At 35.1% G+C, this 17391-nt stretch overlaps 1 protein-coding gene across 2 annotated transcripts; it reads left to right on the top strand.

The window, feature by feature from the left end:
• Nucleotides 1-519: 519 nt before the first annotated feature.
• LOC113521515 (integral membrane protein GPR155) lies at nucleotides 520-17379 on the top strand. Of its 2 annotated transcripts, XM_026907054.3 has the most exons (15): nucleotides 520-917; nucleotides 1216-1505; nucleotides 2054-2358; nucleotides 2592-2713; nucleotides 2950-3115; nucleotides 3784-4011; nucleotides 4665-4817; nucleotides 5640-5802; nucleotides 9954-10115; nucleotides 11177-11185; nucleotides 11732-11861; nucleotides 12790-12979; nucleotides 13827-14002; nucleotides 14373-14498; nucleotides 14600-17379. In XM_026907054.3, exons 1-15 carry the CDS (start codon nucleotides 832-834, stop codon nucleotides 14790-14792), a joined length of 2499 nt encoding a protein of 832 aa, XP_026762855.1. In that variant the 5' UTR covers nucleotides 520-831; the 3' UTR covers nucleotides 14793-17379. The 2 variants fall into 2 exon arrangements, with proteins under 2 accessions (XP_026762855.1, XP_026762857.1); XM_026907056.3 differs by lacking the exon at nucleotides 11177-11185 and having other exon boundaries at nucleotides 521-917.
• Nucleotides 17380-17391: the final 12 nt, after the last annotated feature.

Genomic DNA, 17391 nt, shown 5'->3' with positions numbered 1-17391 from the left:
ATAATCTAGTAAAGTAAAATTTGTCGTTGACAAATAATTGATATATCAAACATTTTCTATACGCTAGTCTCCTATGAATTGAGAAAAATAGCAACTGATGATGTATCTTTCGTTCTCCTTTTAGTTGCATAAGAAGAAAGGAAGCAGCCACATGATTTATAACTTTTATTTTATCTTTCTTCTGTAATTCCTTATTCTTAGGTTTGATCGTTTACGAAAACGATAATAAAGGGTTGCTATTTGTAAGAAAGAGGTAGTACATGGCCTACAGATCAATTAATTAGAAAAATAATACTTTTGTCTTGACACTAAAATATTCTCTGTAACATTGTACGTAATAAAATATAAAAAAAAAACATTATTGGTCTCCTACAAAACTCCACATCCATCACCTTTAAAAAAAAGAAATGGTTGTGTCCTAAAAACATTTCTTAATCTAAAATCGAATGTCAAGTTCCTGTGTCATTAGTTGATTGATGTTATTCTGGATTCTGTCAATCCACAGTGATAATGTTGTGAAAGCTTTTATTTTTATTTTCTTTATACGTATTCTAACTGTCATTCTTTTTGTCAATGTAATCAATATTCTTTGAAAACATAATCAAACATTTTTCCTATTTATTAATGTATTTATTTAATGATTAAAATATAAAAAAAAATAAAAATTACTATAATTAATAATAAAGTATTACTATCCTTTATGACTAATGTTGTACTCTATATTTATAGTAAATAGCTTCCAATCATTATAAAAAGTTAATTTTCGCTAGTGTAAAAATGTAATTTGTAGCAAAACAAACATTTTATTACAAATTCAGACTATCTTTAATTATGGACCAAGTAAATCAGCTCGGTAATGCCACGGCAGATAATTTATATCCGGCTCTCTTTCAGTGCTTTACTATTATATTGTGTGGGTAAGTGCTTAAATATAACAGATTTGTATAAACCGTATACTATTTTAAATATTATTTTTATAAAAAAAATCCAGTGACAGCACTTAATTTATAAGCAATTCCGCTTAACACTACTAAAATTTCATTGATTTTACATGCGATAATTTCTAAATTATAAATAATATGGACAATAATAACACTTTTTTATACAACCTGAAATGGCAAATAAGTTGACTGGCCCTCTGTTTGAAAATAGTAATAGTTGTCTATATACATATTCAATACAGTATTGATAATTTAGGCATATTTGTTTTTTTAGGTATATAGCAGGTCGTTTTGATGTGGTTTCATCTACTGAATCTAAGGGTATTGCCACATTCGTTGGCACATTTGCATTACCATCACTCATATTTTTATCCTTGGCACGCTTGGATTTCACTACTGTAAATTGGACTTTCTTACTAGCAATATTAATAGCAAAAGCAATAATATTCTTTGCTGTTATAATTGTTACATTACTAGTATCGAAGCCACTACATCTGGGACGAGCTGGAATATTTGCCATCTTTTGTACACAAAGCAATGATTTTGCTTTGGGATACCCAATAAGTAAGTGTAACAAAAGTCTTCTATTATACTAATATTATAAATCTTACAGTACTAACATTATCATGTCATCATATTGAAATTATATTACTAGCTATAAAATTAAAAGTATCAATGTACTAAAAGTAAATTGTCAGTGATTATAAAAAAATCAGATCATTCATAACAAAGTTTTTGTTATATAAACTTCATTAAAAACAAAATTAGTATGGGACCTATATGGGAGATGACCAGGAGATCCTTTATATGATTGTAATTTTACATTGTTTATGTTTTTTATGTTTAGTACATTTTTTATAACATAACCATTACTTTCATAAACATTTTATTTAGTGGTCAAATAATTTAAAAAAATGGAGGGATTAAAACAATAAAAATAAAAAAAAAACATAGCTACTATTTTTCATCTGTACAGAAGTGAATACAATTGTTGGCACTCTTGTATACATTTTTTTTAACCTTACCAATAATAATATGAGTCCATAAATTATACAAAAATAGATTGTAAATATAATAACTATACAGTGTAAATAATATAATTTTATTTTCAGTCAATGCAATTTATGCAAATTCCCATCCAGAATATGCATTATATCTGTACCTGATGGCACCAATATCACTTGCAATTCTTAACCCAGTTGCTTTTGTTTTGATGGAGATCAACAAACAGAGAGAGAGAGTGCAGGCTCTTGCTAATGATACTGAAAGTAAGAGTGATGTATGTAAATTGAAATTACTTAAACAAATTATCAGGGGGATTGCATATAACCCTGTATTAGTAATGACAGTTTTGGGAATAATTGGAAACATTATATTCAAACATAAATTGTCTATTTATATTGAAGGCTTACTGGAGGTTAGTATGATCATTACTAATGTTAAAAATAGTAATAATTTCCTTCAGACTATACACTATCCTAAAATGCAAATTATAATTTTACAATTTTTTTACTAAGTAAAAAGTAACTTAACCTTAACATTAATTTTTACTAGCCCCTAATATAAATATTTTCTGTAATAGTATACTGAAATTTTATTGTTAGAAATATCTTCAAAATTAAGCCTCCTTTGTGCATTCTTGCATTTTAGGTATTTGGACAGGCTTTCTCAGCTTCTGCTCTCTTCTTATTGGGTCTACATATGGTAGGACAAATTCATCGGTTAAGAGGACCAGCACTAGTGTTGCCTTGTGTCTTGATTGCAGTTAAGCTGTAAGTATTGTTTTTTTTTTCAGTGTAATAACACTGAACATGGTGAAATAAAAACCATTAGCATACTTTAAGAGAATGTTCCAGCTGTAACTCTAACTTACATGTCTGTTACTAACATTACTGGTCAAAATATTACACATAAGTTAAAATACTAACATTTCACATCCACACCTTTAAAAGAAACCTAATGATTTTGACCTGTATTGTTTATTATAATTGATATTTATGGATTTCAGAATAATACTTCCTGTAATGATGAGAGAAAGTGTTAGTATATTCAGTGCGGGAGCAAATGATTCGGAAACATTGTCATTGTCCACATATGCTTTCTTATATGGTACTATACCTACAGCACCTGCAGTATTTGTCTTCTCCAATCTATATCAACTGGAAATGGACTTGGTTAGTACTTTCTTATTAATAAATGAGAATTATGATTTTATTAGTTTTTAAGTTTATGTAACTTATAAAGTGTTTTCTCATTATTAAATGTCTAGCAATTGAATATTTGTAGAACATTTTTTATTAATTTCTAAACAAAATAAAATTGTCTTCATGATAATATAAATTGCTTGTTTGCATGAGACTTATTCAATTTTCTGCTAGATTTTCAATGAGATTATCTGGCAGTTTTTTTTATATTTTATGTATATATTATTTGAAATAGTCATATTCTGTACTTATCTTTTGTTTTTTCACCTTACTTGTGCTCTGACCAACACACAAATCTTAAAAACCTCTTCGTTTTTATTAATATTTCTATTCAATTACAACTTTCACTTTAGCGAAATAGGTGCACAGCTAACCGAGTTGACAGCTTCATACATATCGTGCAGAAGGTAGTAGACTTCAATAGATTGTATAGATGGAGTCTTTCGATCGCCCATGGATATTTATACATCATACATACATAAAAACTCATGTATTGCGATAAGCGGTAACAAGAGTTGTAGCATGAATTATGAGCTGAACAAGACTATTGTTCAATTTAAGTTACATAGTATAACTTTTTAAAATTTGTGCTAATAAAATACTTGTAATATAAACATGATTTTTTATTATTATTGCAGATGGCTTCCTCTATGGTGATATGTACTTTCTTATCAGCCCCAATGATGTTTATGTCCGCCCAAGTGATTTCAATAAATAAGGACTATGCAGTTCAACTAAAGAAATTTGGATTCGATTTATCCATAGTGGCATTAATTGCTGCTGTTTGGGTTATGTTTGTTTTTTCAGTCACAAAGAAATACAAACGGATGCCTCATCGATTGACTTTATGTTTAATCACATCTCAGGTAACTTACAAACTTGAGAATATATTTTTTGTTATACAACTTAGAATGGCAAACAAGTTGACGTCTCACCTGATGGATAGTGGTAACCGTGGCCTTTAGACATGAGCAGTACCATGGACATAACAGAGTATACTGTTTCACCCATGATACCCCCCAAGCGTTGCCATTTCTGAGGACTCAGGTATTATTTCTCTGTACTCTTTAAATTCACTGCCATATCTCACCTTTCAAACCGAAACACAGTCATGCAAACATTACTGCTTCAAGGTAGAAACACGAATGGGACAGAGGTGTCCAAGCAAGCAACTTTTGTACAAAGTCTGACTTTGGTATGTTTCACGTTATGTTAAAGAAAATATTTTTATTCAAATAAACTTAATTATAAGCATTTTCGCATATTACACTTCATTAATACTACTTACAAACATACTTTTTTAATATAACTTAGAATAATAAAGTGACAGACAACCTGGTAATTGTCATCTATAGACATACACAGTATCTTGGACATTACAGAATACCCTGTACTCATGGTACTCCTCTTGCGTTGCTAGTCTTTATCCCAGCTTTGCATGCAGACATGCACACACAGTTGCCTCCCTCCCGTTGGTGAAATTATAACATTATTATTATACTAATAATTATTTTTTCAGATATTATTAGCAATCAGTGTCATATGGGGTGGACCACTTCCCAACTATAAGCCAACATGGTATTCTACGATGCAAGAATCTCTACGTATCTTCAGCATGTACTCATGTTTGTTATGGACTTCAATGCTTTCCATAGGACTACTAATGTTAGAGGTTAGATATTTTTTACTTGAAAAATTTTTTGATTAATGTTCGTAAAATAATTATTGCAGTCCTATAAAACTGTGAGAAAAATAAGTTCTAGAAAAATAAGTAATGTAATATGATGAGTGACTACAATTAGATATTCTATTTTATTCTCATCGCAAATACTACTCGTAAGCCAAATCTCGTGACGATGATTAAACTATTAAGACGCCAAGACATAACAAATAAGCAAACTCATATTTACTATCATATTCATTATAACATGTTGACAAGAATCTTGAAATGTAAAAATCCCAAGTGACGATGTTCTGATCGCTCAATCGGCTTTAATTAAATTTTTACTGCTTCTACTTGAAAGATAGGACAGTTGGAATCTCAGTATGAAAATAGACTCTATAGGAGGTAAAACACTGCCGGTCCACTTGTGAGATCATAAAAGTCAGGTAGGCTAAGTAGTGTTTATAATTCTAGATAACCAATGTGTGATCATGAGCTATGACAACTACCCAACCGCAACATGCCTCTATTTTTCTTGATAAGTCACGTTTCGTCACGCTTTGCTGACATCGACCTTGCCGCAGATAGATTTGTTTTTTATAAATAAAGCCATACCGTAAAGGTTCAATTCTTAGTTTAGCCAATTTAGTTATAAATCCTCACGGATATCACACAAATCTGAGTCAATTTACCTTTTGGTGTTTTAACTAGTGGTCATAAAATTTGGTATACATATATTATCGTCACTAGAGAAGAATATAGATTATTTTTTATTCTGATTACACGGATAAAATCGCCGGTAAAAGCTAATAAAATATTGTCTTACGTCAGAGCCGAGGGCCATGCTTCGTGGTGACGCTGTGGCCAGTGTTGGGCTTCGTGGCATGGGGCGCGCCTGGAGTTATGCTCGCCGCGCTGCTCCTCACCAAGGGCAGCTTTGACTCCAAGGCTACCGATGCAATACGATTATGTCTACTTGTTTTCTGTCTCACAGGTATTAAGATAGATAATTATTTATTTAATTGTTACAAACCGCATAATCAGTATAATAAGTAGAAAAACCAAATAATTAGATTACTTAGATGAAATAACAAGATATAACATACGCCAGATTTTAAGTTAGATCTTCTGGCACACAACTGCGAAAACCGCATCCAATTTAGTACAGTAGTTTTTGTGTAACGCTGGAACAACCATACATACAGATCGACAGACAGACAAAATTTTTTTTTTTTTTTTTTTACAACACAGGGGGCAAACGAGCATGCGGCTCACCTGATGGTAAGTGACTACCGCCGCCCATGATCACCCACAACACCAGCGGCATTGCAGGTGTGCTGCCGGCCTTTTAAAAAGGAATATACTCTTTTCTTGAAGGTTATGTTGTCGTATCGGTTCGGAAATACTGCTGCTGGAAGTTGATTCCAAAGAATGGTTGTGCGTGGAAGAAAGTGCCTTGAAAAACGCACGGTGGAAGACCGCCACTCGTCCAGATGATTGGGATGAAACTTTAGTTTGTGGCGGGTTGTACGGTGGTGAAAATCAGCAGCAGGTATCAATCCGAACAATTCCTCAGAACACTCCCCATGATAAATTCGGTAGAAGATGCACAGAGACGCAACATCTCTGCGCAGTTTCAATGGGTCAAGTCGGACAGTAAGGCGTTGACTATCGATAATTCGAGCCGCCCGACTTTGAATGCGGTCTAACGGAAGGAGTTGGTACTGTGGCGCTCCTGCCCACAGGTGAGAACAGTATTCCATATGCGGCCTGACTTGGGCTTTATATAATTTCAGGCGGTGTTCTGGCATGAAATATCGTCTCACCCTATTGAGCACTCCTAATTTTTTGGAAGCTATCTTAGCCTTCTCCTCCAAATGACCGCAAAACTGGACGTCGCAAGATATATCAACGCCCAGAATTCCTAGACTTGACTTTTTATCAAGGGAAGTGCCCTGAAAGTGAGGAGATACGACAAACGGCGTCTTTTTTGCGGTAAACGCGCAGACTTGTGTCTTTTTGGGGTTAAATTGGACAAGATTTTGTTCACCCCAGATCGAAACTTGATGGAGTGAAGTTTCGATTTCAGACACAAGTCTATTCCGGCACTCATCGGTATGTGCCCGCGAGATCTTTGCATGACCGGTATATAATGTATCTCCTGTACTGTCGTCCGCATAGCAATGAATATTACTTATCTGTAACATATCATTGATATGCAGAAGAAACAGAGTCGGAGATAGTACACAGCCTTGCGGGACACCAGCATTCAAAGGTTTTAAATCAGAGCATGCACCGTCGACTACGACCTTAATGCTACGTTCCTTGAGAAAACTGGCGACCCAAATGCACAGTCTCGCAGGCAACCCAAATGAAGGTAGCTTTGAAAGCAGCGCTCTATGCCACACCCGATCAAAGGCCTTCGCAATATCCAGACTAACTGCTAAGGCCTCTCCCTTACTCTCGATTGCCACTGCCCATCGGTGTGTTAAGTAAGCTAAAAGATCACCGGCCGAACGTCCCTGTCGAAAGCCATACTGGCGATCACAGATCAGCCGGTGCTCTTCTAGGTACCGGAGCAGTTGACGGTTAATGATGGATTCCATAACCTTCGAGAATAAGGAAGTGATAGCTATGGGCCTATAGTTAGCTGGATCTGAGCGATCTCCCTTTTTAGGGATCGGATGCACCAGAGCAGTCTTCCAAAACTTTGGGACTATGCCCGATGAGTAGCTAAGCCGAAAAAGACGCGTAAGAACCGGAGCCAACTCTGGTGCGCACGTCCTAAGCACAATTGGAGGAATACCATCAGGCCCACTCGACTTATGGATTTCGAGGGAGAAAAGTGCTCTACGCACTGAGCTATGCGTGAATTTAATGTCAGGCATAGAGCTCCTACAACACGTGATGGTCGGTGGTGATTTCTCCCCGTCATCCAATGTCGAGTTTGACGCAAAGATGGATCCAAGAAGATCGGCCTTTTCTTTAGCGTTCTGGGCCAACGAGTCATCCTCCCTGCGCAAAGGTGGAAAAGATGACTTACAGAAATTCCCTTGTGCAGCTTTGGCAAGAGACCAGAAAGCTCGAGTCCCAGAGGGCAAACTAGCCAGTCTCTTGCCAATTCTACTAATATGCTCTGACTTCGCTGTGGCTATAACTCTTTTGAAAGACCTAGAGGCAGAGTTATACTTCTTTTTAAGAGCACTGGTGTTAGGATCTCGCGACGCCACACCTTTAGCCCAGGTTAGGAAGCACTCCTGTTTCAGACGAGATGCTGTTCTACAGGAGGCTCCATACCAGGGCTGGGATTTCCCGCCGACGGGCACCACAGAGTTAGGAATAAATAATTCCATTCCCTGAAGCACCACATCAGCAATGGAATCGGCAATGGCGTCGGGATCATCCAGTGTGAAGCAAACCTGCCTCCATGGGTAAGATGCGAAAAAAATCCGCATCTCATCCCAATCTGCCGACCTGTAGTGCCAAATGCGACGTCTACCCGTAGAACGAGGTGGAGTCGGACTCGTAAGAGGCACTTCGCTCCGCACCAAACAGTGATCCGACGATCCAAGCGGGGCTTCGACGGAGATCACATAGTTGTCTGGGTGGGTGGTCAGCAGAAGGTCCAGCAGTGAAGGTGAATGGTCCAACACATCAGGGATTCGCGTAGGCGAGGAAACAAGCTGTGTCAGACCATAAGCCAAAGCAAAGTCATGAACAGATCTTCCCGCATAGTCGGTTGTACGCGAACCAAGCCATTCGGCATGGTGGGCATTAAAGTCGCCAACAATCACGACTTCAGCGGAAGGAATCTGCTCAAGCAGGGAATCTGTAGCCATTTGGACGTGCTCAATTAGTTGGTCGGTTTCAGTATTACCGCTGTGGGACCTGTATAGGCACGCATAGATGCGAGGATGGTCATTGCAATCTACGCGCAGCCATAGAATGGACAGGTCCGTACCTTCAAGAGTCCCAAGGCGTCGACAGCAGATATCCTCTCTGACATACGCACATACACCGGCACGCGAAACAAAACAATGTTCAAGCTTATACCCCGGGTAGGTCAGGTATGATGTTTCGTTAGGAGGGGATATCTGTGTCTCCGTGAGGAAGAGCAATGCCGGCCGCGCCGTTTCTAGGTGGTGGTGGACAGCGTTCAGGTTTGAATGAATTCCCCTAATATTACAGAGGCTCACATTGAGCAAAGGGGATGCCGCAGAAGTCTTGCTCTGTTTGCCCTTGGTCCCATAGAGCGGAATTTTGCCCCCCCAGAATACGCAGGGCAGCCCGAGCGTGGTTGCTCGAGGGAGGATTCTCCAGCAACATGGCTGCTGGTACCTCCCTGGGGTACGTTATTTTTTTTAAATTCCACTGCCATGGTATTGAAAAATGGGGGGACGGAGTTGGGGGAGGATTTTAGGATAAGGAAGGGGATGGGTATAGGATGGGCCTCCGGACTCCCTCACTCACCATACGGAATGTGGTCGCACTAAAAGTGCGGCCACTTAGCGTCGGTATTCTGTGAGGGTGTGGTACTTCCCCGGTCGAGCCGGCCCATTCATGCTGCAATACCATATGGTATTACAGCGTGGCTCTACCACCTAGAAATTTCTGAATAAAAAGATATTGTGTTGGTATTTATTGGTCTTATTAAGACCCCTTATATTAATTTTTCTTAAATATCTCCCATGTCGACGTCGTCTAGTTTCAAATATTATTATATTAGTAAGATAAGAAGTAGAATATTCCACATTTGCTTACGTTGCACCGTCAATTATATTTTCTGTATTTTTTTACGGTTGACTGATAAATAAAGCCATATGGTGCTATGTATAGTCCTTTATGTATATAAAAATAACTGTTTTGTGTTTTCTAAATGGTACTATTTTCTAAGTGGTAATAGTTCATGTCTACATATAGACAACGGTTGCCACTTTCCATCAGGTGGGCTGTCAGCTTGTTTGCCATTTAATGTTATAAAAAGGATAATTTTTATTTTTCGTTTGTAATGGATAAATTGTATTTTAATTTTAAAAAATCTCGTGTATTCGGGCGGTTCGCTAGTATTTGATATTTTGTACTGCTGTTATGTGTATTTGAAATACCTAATTTACAAATTTAAAGCGTTTTTAATTACTATTTTAGTGACCATTGGCTGTTTGATGGTGTACATACGGTTTCGTCGACGCAGCGCTCATTTTGCTTCCCTTTCCGCGGAAATATCAGGTTCAAGTCCACCGGACGAGTCCACTAGTCTCGTAGAGAATATTGAGCCGACATCACATACGCAATCTGTTTCTATCAATGGTAAATATATATCAAAAAATAACTATATAAAATTTTATCTAGTGAAATGTATTATTACTCTAGTGACGCGCTTTCGTAATCCGTTTATTTTTAAATAGATCATAATGGAATGGTAACCCCGCCTGTACTAACGGTATACGCTGGCGGGGCACCAGTGAGGGTAGATAGGTGAGAATACAAAAGCAGGTGAGTAACCCATCATGATGAATACACCTGAAATTCAGCACGATGGTTTCTAAGGGGATCACGTGATGTTCGACCTGACAGGGTATATTGTTAGCAGTGGGACTGGTAGTCCGCATTACTAAAATCCCTTTCCCCTCTTTGCAGTCGGTATATGCTGACGGGTTACCAGTGAGTAATGACAGGTGAAAATAAAGTCATGCCAAATGACTCATCGTGATGAGTTTATTAGGAATTCGAAACGTTTGAGTTATAGTTTGGAAGTCTCCATTACTAAATCTCCCCCTGGATACCACTTGATTCTATTAAACTAGAGACGGAGTTGACCATTTTCATTTTAACCAACACAGCACCGCAGCAGAAGATACATTAGGTAAAAGTGGGTCCCAGGAATAGGATCACTGAGAACAAAGGTCAATAGAACCTCTTCTAGTATTGGTTAGTCTGCAATATTAAATGTTTATGGTTTATATTATATTAATGTTTACATATACTAAAATCAGAGGAATTAAAATAGTATCAATCCCGTAGCTAGTTTAATAAACACTTTGATCTTACCACAAAAATAATTTAAAACATTATCTATCTAAACAGTGTTTAACAGAACTCTAGGTAAATAAATACTATTTAGTTAATATAGTTTATGTGCCAAAGTCAATAAACTATTGTAATAAAATGTATTACTTGCATTCCTTTTTTAATAGACATTCTTCGTTTGTTTATACATAAACAGATGTTATCTACACTTTTGTAGTAAGGTAACTAAACATATATTGAATACCTATCAATCGCAATTTTAAGTCTTTTGTGGTAAGATTATTAATCCTATATAAATGGTTAATCTTGTTTTTATTTTTTTTTTATGCTCTCATCAACAGACGACCAAGGTAAATATTATAGACTAATTAATCCATAATCTATCCAACTTGTTACTAATGTTATTTCTAAAATAAGTAGCTTACTAAAAATCTATATCACAGCCTATATTATATGTTTTAAAATCGTTAATAATAATGATGAACTACTTGATTCAAAAAACATCTTCCATAAATTTTTTAGAACTACTTCCCTATATTTGTTTCGTATTAGATATGCATGGATTATTGTATTATAAATCGACAACTTGCATTTAATATATCTATGTACTCTATTTTAGTTTTAGACTATGATTTTTCATGAAACTAATAAAAAATGTAACAATCTTTATAATATTATAATATATTAAATTATTATTAAACTGGAAAATGGGATGATTTTAAAATGCGTTCTTTAAATACTAAAACTTTTTCAATTATGAGTATTAGCAATGGTGTAGTAGGAGGGTGTTTGAGTTGTGGTACGGAATAATAAATATCATACTCGTACTTAGCATATTGTTCTCTCTGCTACTCCGAAAACGATGTGGTGTAATCACATAAATTATTTGTTTGCAGGTTGTTATGGGACCATAACAGCTACACCATCGCCTAGCAAAAATGCGAACGGCTGCTGTTCTAATGATCCTAATTGCGAAAATGCTGTAACAAATTCTCATGACATCGAAGACATTGGTAATGATATAAAGTGAGTAATATTTATCATTACAGTATTGTTCATTGCAAAAAAAAATATTATTTTGTTGCGATTTTAATCACAACTAGTGTTATTTTTATTTGCGACACTAGACTTTTTGTCTTGTCTGGCTGAGTCGTCATGTTACCTATCTCTCCTATCTGTGATATAGTGATACGTTCGTTGTAGTGGTTCGGTCTGAGTACTTAACGCGTACAATTTTAATTCAAAGAAATGGCAACATATGAGAAGTGTAATGGGCTATATATAGCAATGTAAACTGCTCTTTTACTTATGTGCTAATGCTTAATCATAATCATTCATATTATTATGTTGTCTAGCAGCAGCAGAAGCAAGTATTAAATTCAAAGTTGCCCAAGTAGTTTTAATTGTTTTATTCAATAACTAGCTTCTTGCTCATTACTTCGTACGCGTGGATTTTTTGACTAGGAAAATCAAGGAAATAGACCATTTTTATATTGCGTATTAAAATAAAACATAATCCAGTTTTTAAGTTAAGCTTTCAGAAACACAACTGTGACTATGACCGTATCTAATTTGGTGCAGTAGTTTTTGCGTGGTGCCGGAACACACATAGATGTACAATATTTCTAAAAATTATTAATTTTGCCTTCTACTGCTCTTCTTAAGAAACTTCATATACATTGTTCTTAAATATTTCCCATGTACAAACATTGTTTAATTTCAATTTTAATTGCAAAATATTTTTATGCGTATAACTAATTTCTTATACGACATGACACCTAATGTTTCTTGTCTAGTCATATTGTATTGGGAGATCAAGGATATGGCCTGGTATAGAGCTGGCTGGAAGAAGATGCATGAATTAGTTGCACCGACAAGAGGAAACTCTTAAATGAAAAAAAAAAAACTAATTTTTTATTGTAAATTAAGCTTTAATAAAAGGACTGTATTATAGGGAATGCGCGTGTCCACTGTCCCAGCGGAACCGCTGCAGCATGGCAGCGGAGGCGTGCTCGTACCTGGGCGAATTGGAACGCGCCGCCGGACACCTGGGGTTATTGCCCCCAGAGCAAGCACGCGGACGTGGCGGTCAGCTGCTCAAGCATACCGTACTCATCATCGTATACAGCCTTAGCATGTTCATTGTGAGTCAAATCATATTTCGTCATCAAATCAATGTTGATTATTAATTTCTTTGATATCAGAGAACGGTAAACCACGGGCCACTAGTGATGAATGATAAGTCAAAATGAGATCAGGTTATTTAGCTCATTATGACCAATTCAGAGAGATATTTTGTACAAAAGTCATTTGCTTGAATAATTTTGTCTCATTCATGTTTCTACCATGAAATAGTTGTATTCGCTTGGCTGTGTTTCGGTTTGAAGGGTGGGAAATGACAGTGAATTTACAGGGTACAAAAATATAACACCTTAGTCCTCAAGACTGGCAACACTTGGGGAGTATCATGTGCAAAACAATATACTCTGTTATGTTCATGATACTGTTTATGTCTATAGGCGATGGTTACTACTTTCCTTCAGGTAGGCCGTCAGCTTGTTTGCCAATCTAGTTGAATAAAAAAATTCAATAAAATTTAAACATGTTGAGTTCCAGGAGTAACTACGTAAAGATCGACCTGATAGGATATATTACTAGCAATGAGGCTGTTCTCGTTACTAATAATCCCTTTCTCCCATTTGCCAAATGTTGGTTCACATATTCATTGTACTTATAATTATCGTAATTATAGATTGAGTGAGGACCTCATGTGTAATGCAGAAGGTCAATAGGTGCAGGTGACTTAGGATTGTTCTTTGTGGTAGTTTGTGGAGGCCTATGTTGAATAATGTAACAAACTGATATGATGATATTTAATTATATATATCTTTTGGAGTTTTGATGATAATTTGTATAATATGCACTAGTAATGAAACAACAGTATAATTATCATATCTCTTTTCATCTTAATAAGTAAATAAAACATTTCAGGGAATAACTTATACGACCTGGCGGATGATGCTAAAGGACGAAAGTGGTGTATTCATTGAAATTGAATTTTTGGATATTGCTACTAACTATGGACAAGCGCTTGTCTTGTTTATACTGTTTGGACTTGACCCTGATGAAATATTAATACCCACTGTACATTATTTCAGGAAGAAATGGTAAATAGACAATATTTCTAAATCCCAATAATATTTTTGCAGAAAAAGGTGTAGGAATATATAATTTCAAAATTTAGAAGGCAGATATTTTTATGGATTCTTATATTTTTCTGTTTTATAAATTAGTAAATACAGACAGGTATTCATACACTATACCTACTAGAACATTTAAAATAAAATGCACATAAAAATTTAATTTTGTTCAATTAATTTTTTTTTTAATTTTTTGCTACATACTATGAGTAACATACATGTAATCCATAATGTTTATCTACAGCATGTTTTTTAATTGTCATAAACTTGCGAATTGTTATGAATAATCTTCTGTGAATATAATGATAAGACTTATTTCACATTTAAAATATTTCAGGCATGGTGCAGACACCGTGGTACTTCCTCCAATAGAGGATCTAAGTTTCGAAACAAAACATGTTTGTGAACAATTCATAACGCATCATTTAGACAGATGCAAGGAAGCCATCGCGAAAGACACCAGGTAATTTTAACATGACTGTTATAGTTTTGTTATTTTTTAATTGAGAAATTGGTACAAAAGACAAAGATAAAATATATGAACCTTTTGCTCGTTGTCGGCAGATGGCGTATGCGAACATATCGAAACGCGTTCCGCGGCGCGTGCCTAGTGCGCTGGCTGCAGCACTGTGGATTGGCGCGTGACGAGCGCGATGCCGTAGTCTATGGCCGCCACCTACTTGACGCGCGTCTCATCGCGCACGTCAACAATGCCCACCACTTCACTAACTCCGACCTCCTGTACACCTTCAAGTAGACGACTCCTAAATAGCACACAGCGCTTGCCGAGTCCTCTACAGCTGTTATCAACTCGGCGTATGCCTCATCACGCACTCCAACGCGTAACAAAATCAACCTTGCACCTTCAAGTCGCCTCCTGACTCTCACACCTCCCATAATAAAAAAATGATGTAGTGATCTCCTGCTAAGTATTATAGTTTTGATTCTATATTATAAATTTTTAAATCTAATCTGCTATTATGTTAAATTGTATACAGAAGTAATTGTTATAGATAAAATGGTCACTTTTTGTTTACTGCTCGTATCTAAGTATAGAACTGTTTTATCATTTAAAAGTAATTACTGATATGCCATAATTTGCTTTATATACAATTGCAAATTAATTAATGCCAACAGAAATGCGATATTCGTTTTAAGAGATACTACAGTTCTTAACTATTAGTCCATTTTAAAAATGAGTCGTGACTAAAATTGTTATTTCGTCTGTCTTATGTTTACAATTTGCATTTGGCTTTTATCAGTACCTTTTTCATTTAATCATTAGCACACTCACATTATCAATTTACTATGAAACATTCATAATATATATATAAATCATAATTTCATCGACATACATGTACATAATATATGTTGCATATATATTGATGAAAACGGAAGAAGAATGTAGATTGACATTTTTTTTTTTATACCACAGGTGACAAACAAGCATACGGCCCACCTGATGGTAAGTGGGTACCGTAGCCTATGAACACCTGCAATACCAGAGGTAATACGCGTGCGTTGCCGACCCTGAAGAAACCTCTTTACCCCCCTTTTGAAGAACCCCATGCTGTAGTCTCTTGGGAAAACCTCGGCAGGGAGTTCATTCCACAACCTGAGTGTTCGTGGGAGGAAACATCTCTGAAACCGCGCAGTACGCGACCATTGAGGCCATTGACATTCTGAATTTTTTAAAATAAAGTTTAGTAGGTTAGTTAGTTGGGTTAGTAGGTTAGGTTTTTATAGCTAGTAATGGATTTGTTTTTTTTTTTTTTTTAGCATAACTGTGCATACTAGATATATAATTATATTATCAACTATGGGTGCTTATGCGGATCAATACGTTACTAGATTTTGTGAAAACATTTACTATGTACTGGGTACTTGACATTATACTTATATTTTTAAAGAAAATATATTTTTTCAAATTTTCTTCTTTAGAATTATCTAAATAGGATGAATTATACGGAATATTTTACTGAACTAGCTATCTTATGTTATTGTGCAGAAGTCTATGTCATTGGTTGATTAGAATTATTTAGTCTAATTCCGTTAATATTAGTATGTGTGTGACTGCCAACACTTGAAAATTGATATTCAGTATTATTACCAGAAGTAAATTGGGTGTCGAATAGTTAACATCAAGATGTTACATCAAGCAGCTGTCTAATAACTTGCCTTAAGATGCATCGTTTAGAGGTGAAACACGTGTCGCAAAATGTGTATAAATAGATTGGCAATCAGAGCTTGATGAATAATATGGATGATTGTGGAACTTCTGGTAGTATTCGTGGTAATCTATCTTTGAGTGATGGCAGTCACACACATACTAATCTTAATGGAATTAAACAAAATAATTTAAATCAAATAACTAGTTATATGAAATAGTTAATTCATTAACACATAGCTGTTATTTTTGTATAATAACTATTTTATAACTAGTTCCTATTCGAATTTATCAACTGTTACTGTAATGTCACAGTTATCGACATTTTAAGTTATTTTAATTAACGCAAGAATCAGTTTTTTCTGTGATTTTCATGGCTTTGCAATTTTTTCGTTTTAAAGTTAATAGAAAAACATAAGAATATTTCATAGCATTCATTACAGTTCTAAAAACATATAAGATAATAATACGGTACGTTAGAAATAGACATATAAAGCAAGAAAAATTTATGAGATGAGTTCAGGTCTAGACTCGGTGGAGAATTTTTCACCTAAAGGAGCTTTTGCGAATTATTTACTGAATTGGACAATGACGATGTAATCATTGGAGAGTATAATCCCCGCATAATGGGGATCTATATTGTGATAGATTGTAACTATAAGATCTTTATAGATATGCCTGTGAATGATCTCACTGATATAGTATATATCATATCAATTGGAATACTAAGTAGTATGGCTGTTATCCGATATTTACTTAAATATACTATATACTTACATGTACTATTAGTAAATAATAGCTAAATAGTAGAATTATTAGTTTATGAAATATTTCTGGCCTTTTGTTCGTTTGTTTTAATTTGTGATTTGAACAAATTATAGTTATTATAATTTTGTTTCTGTGTAGTGTTTGTAATTTAGTTAAAAATATATTCACTATTTAAATATTTTTTTTACTCATTTGAGTAAATTTGAATAAATTATATATATAATATTAATCTTAGCCTAAGTATATAAATAATAAATGGACTTACTTATTCTTGATAATGAAATACCAAAGGGCCAAACAGATTAGGATGGACCTCTGACATACACATTATATATCTTATTAGTGTATACTGTGATTGAGCATAAAAAAATGTTAAAAAAAAATATTAAATTATATTGTTGCAATGGTACTTGTTGTTTTT

The sequence above is a fragment of the Galleria mellonella genome, unplaced genomic scaffold (assembly GCF_026898425.1).
Source record: "Galleria mellonella isolate WM207_F2 unplaced genomic scaffold, CSIRO_AGI_GalMel_v1 utg55, whole genome shotgun sequence".
Taxonomy (NCBI): domain Eukaryota; kingdom Metazoa; phylum Arthropoda; class Insecta; order Lepidoptera; family Pyralidae; genus Galleria; species Galleria mellonella.
This window is presented reverse-complemented; position numbering and strand designations above follow the sequence as displayed.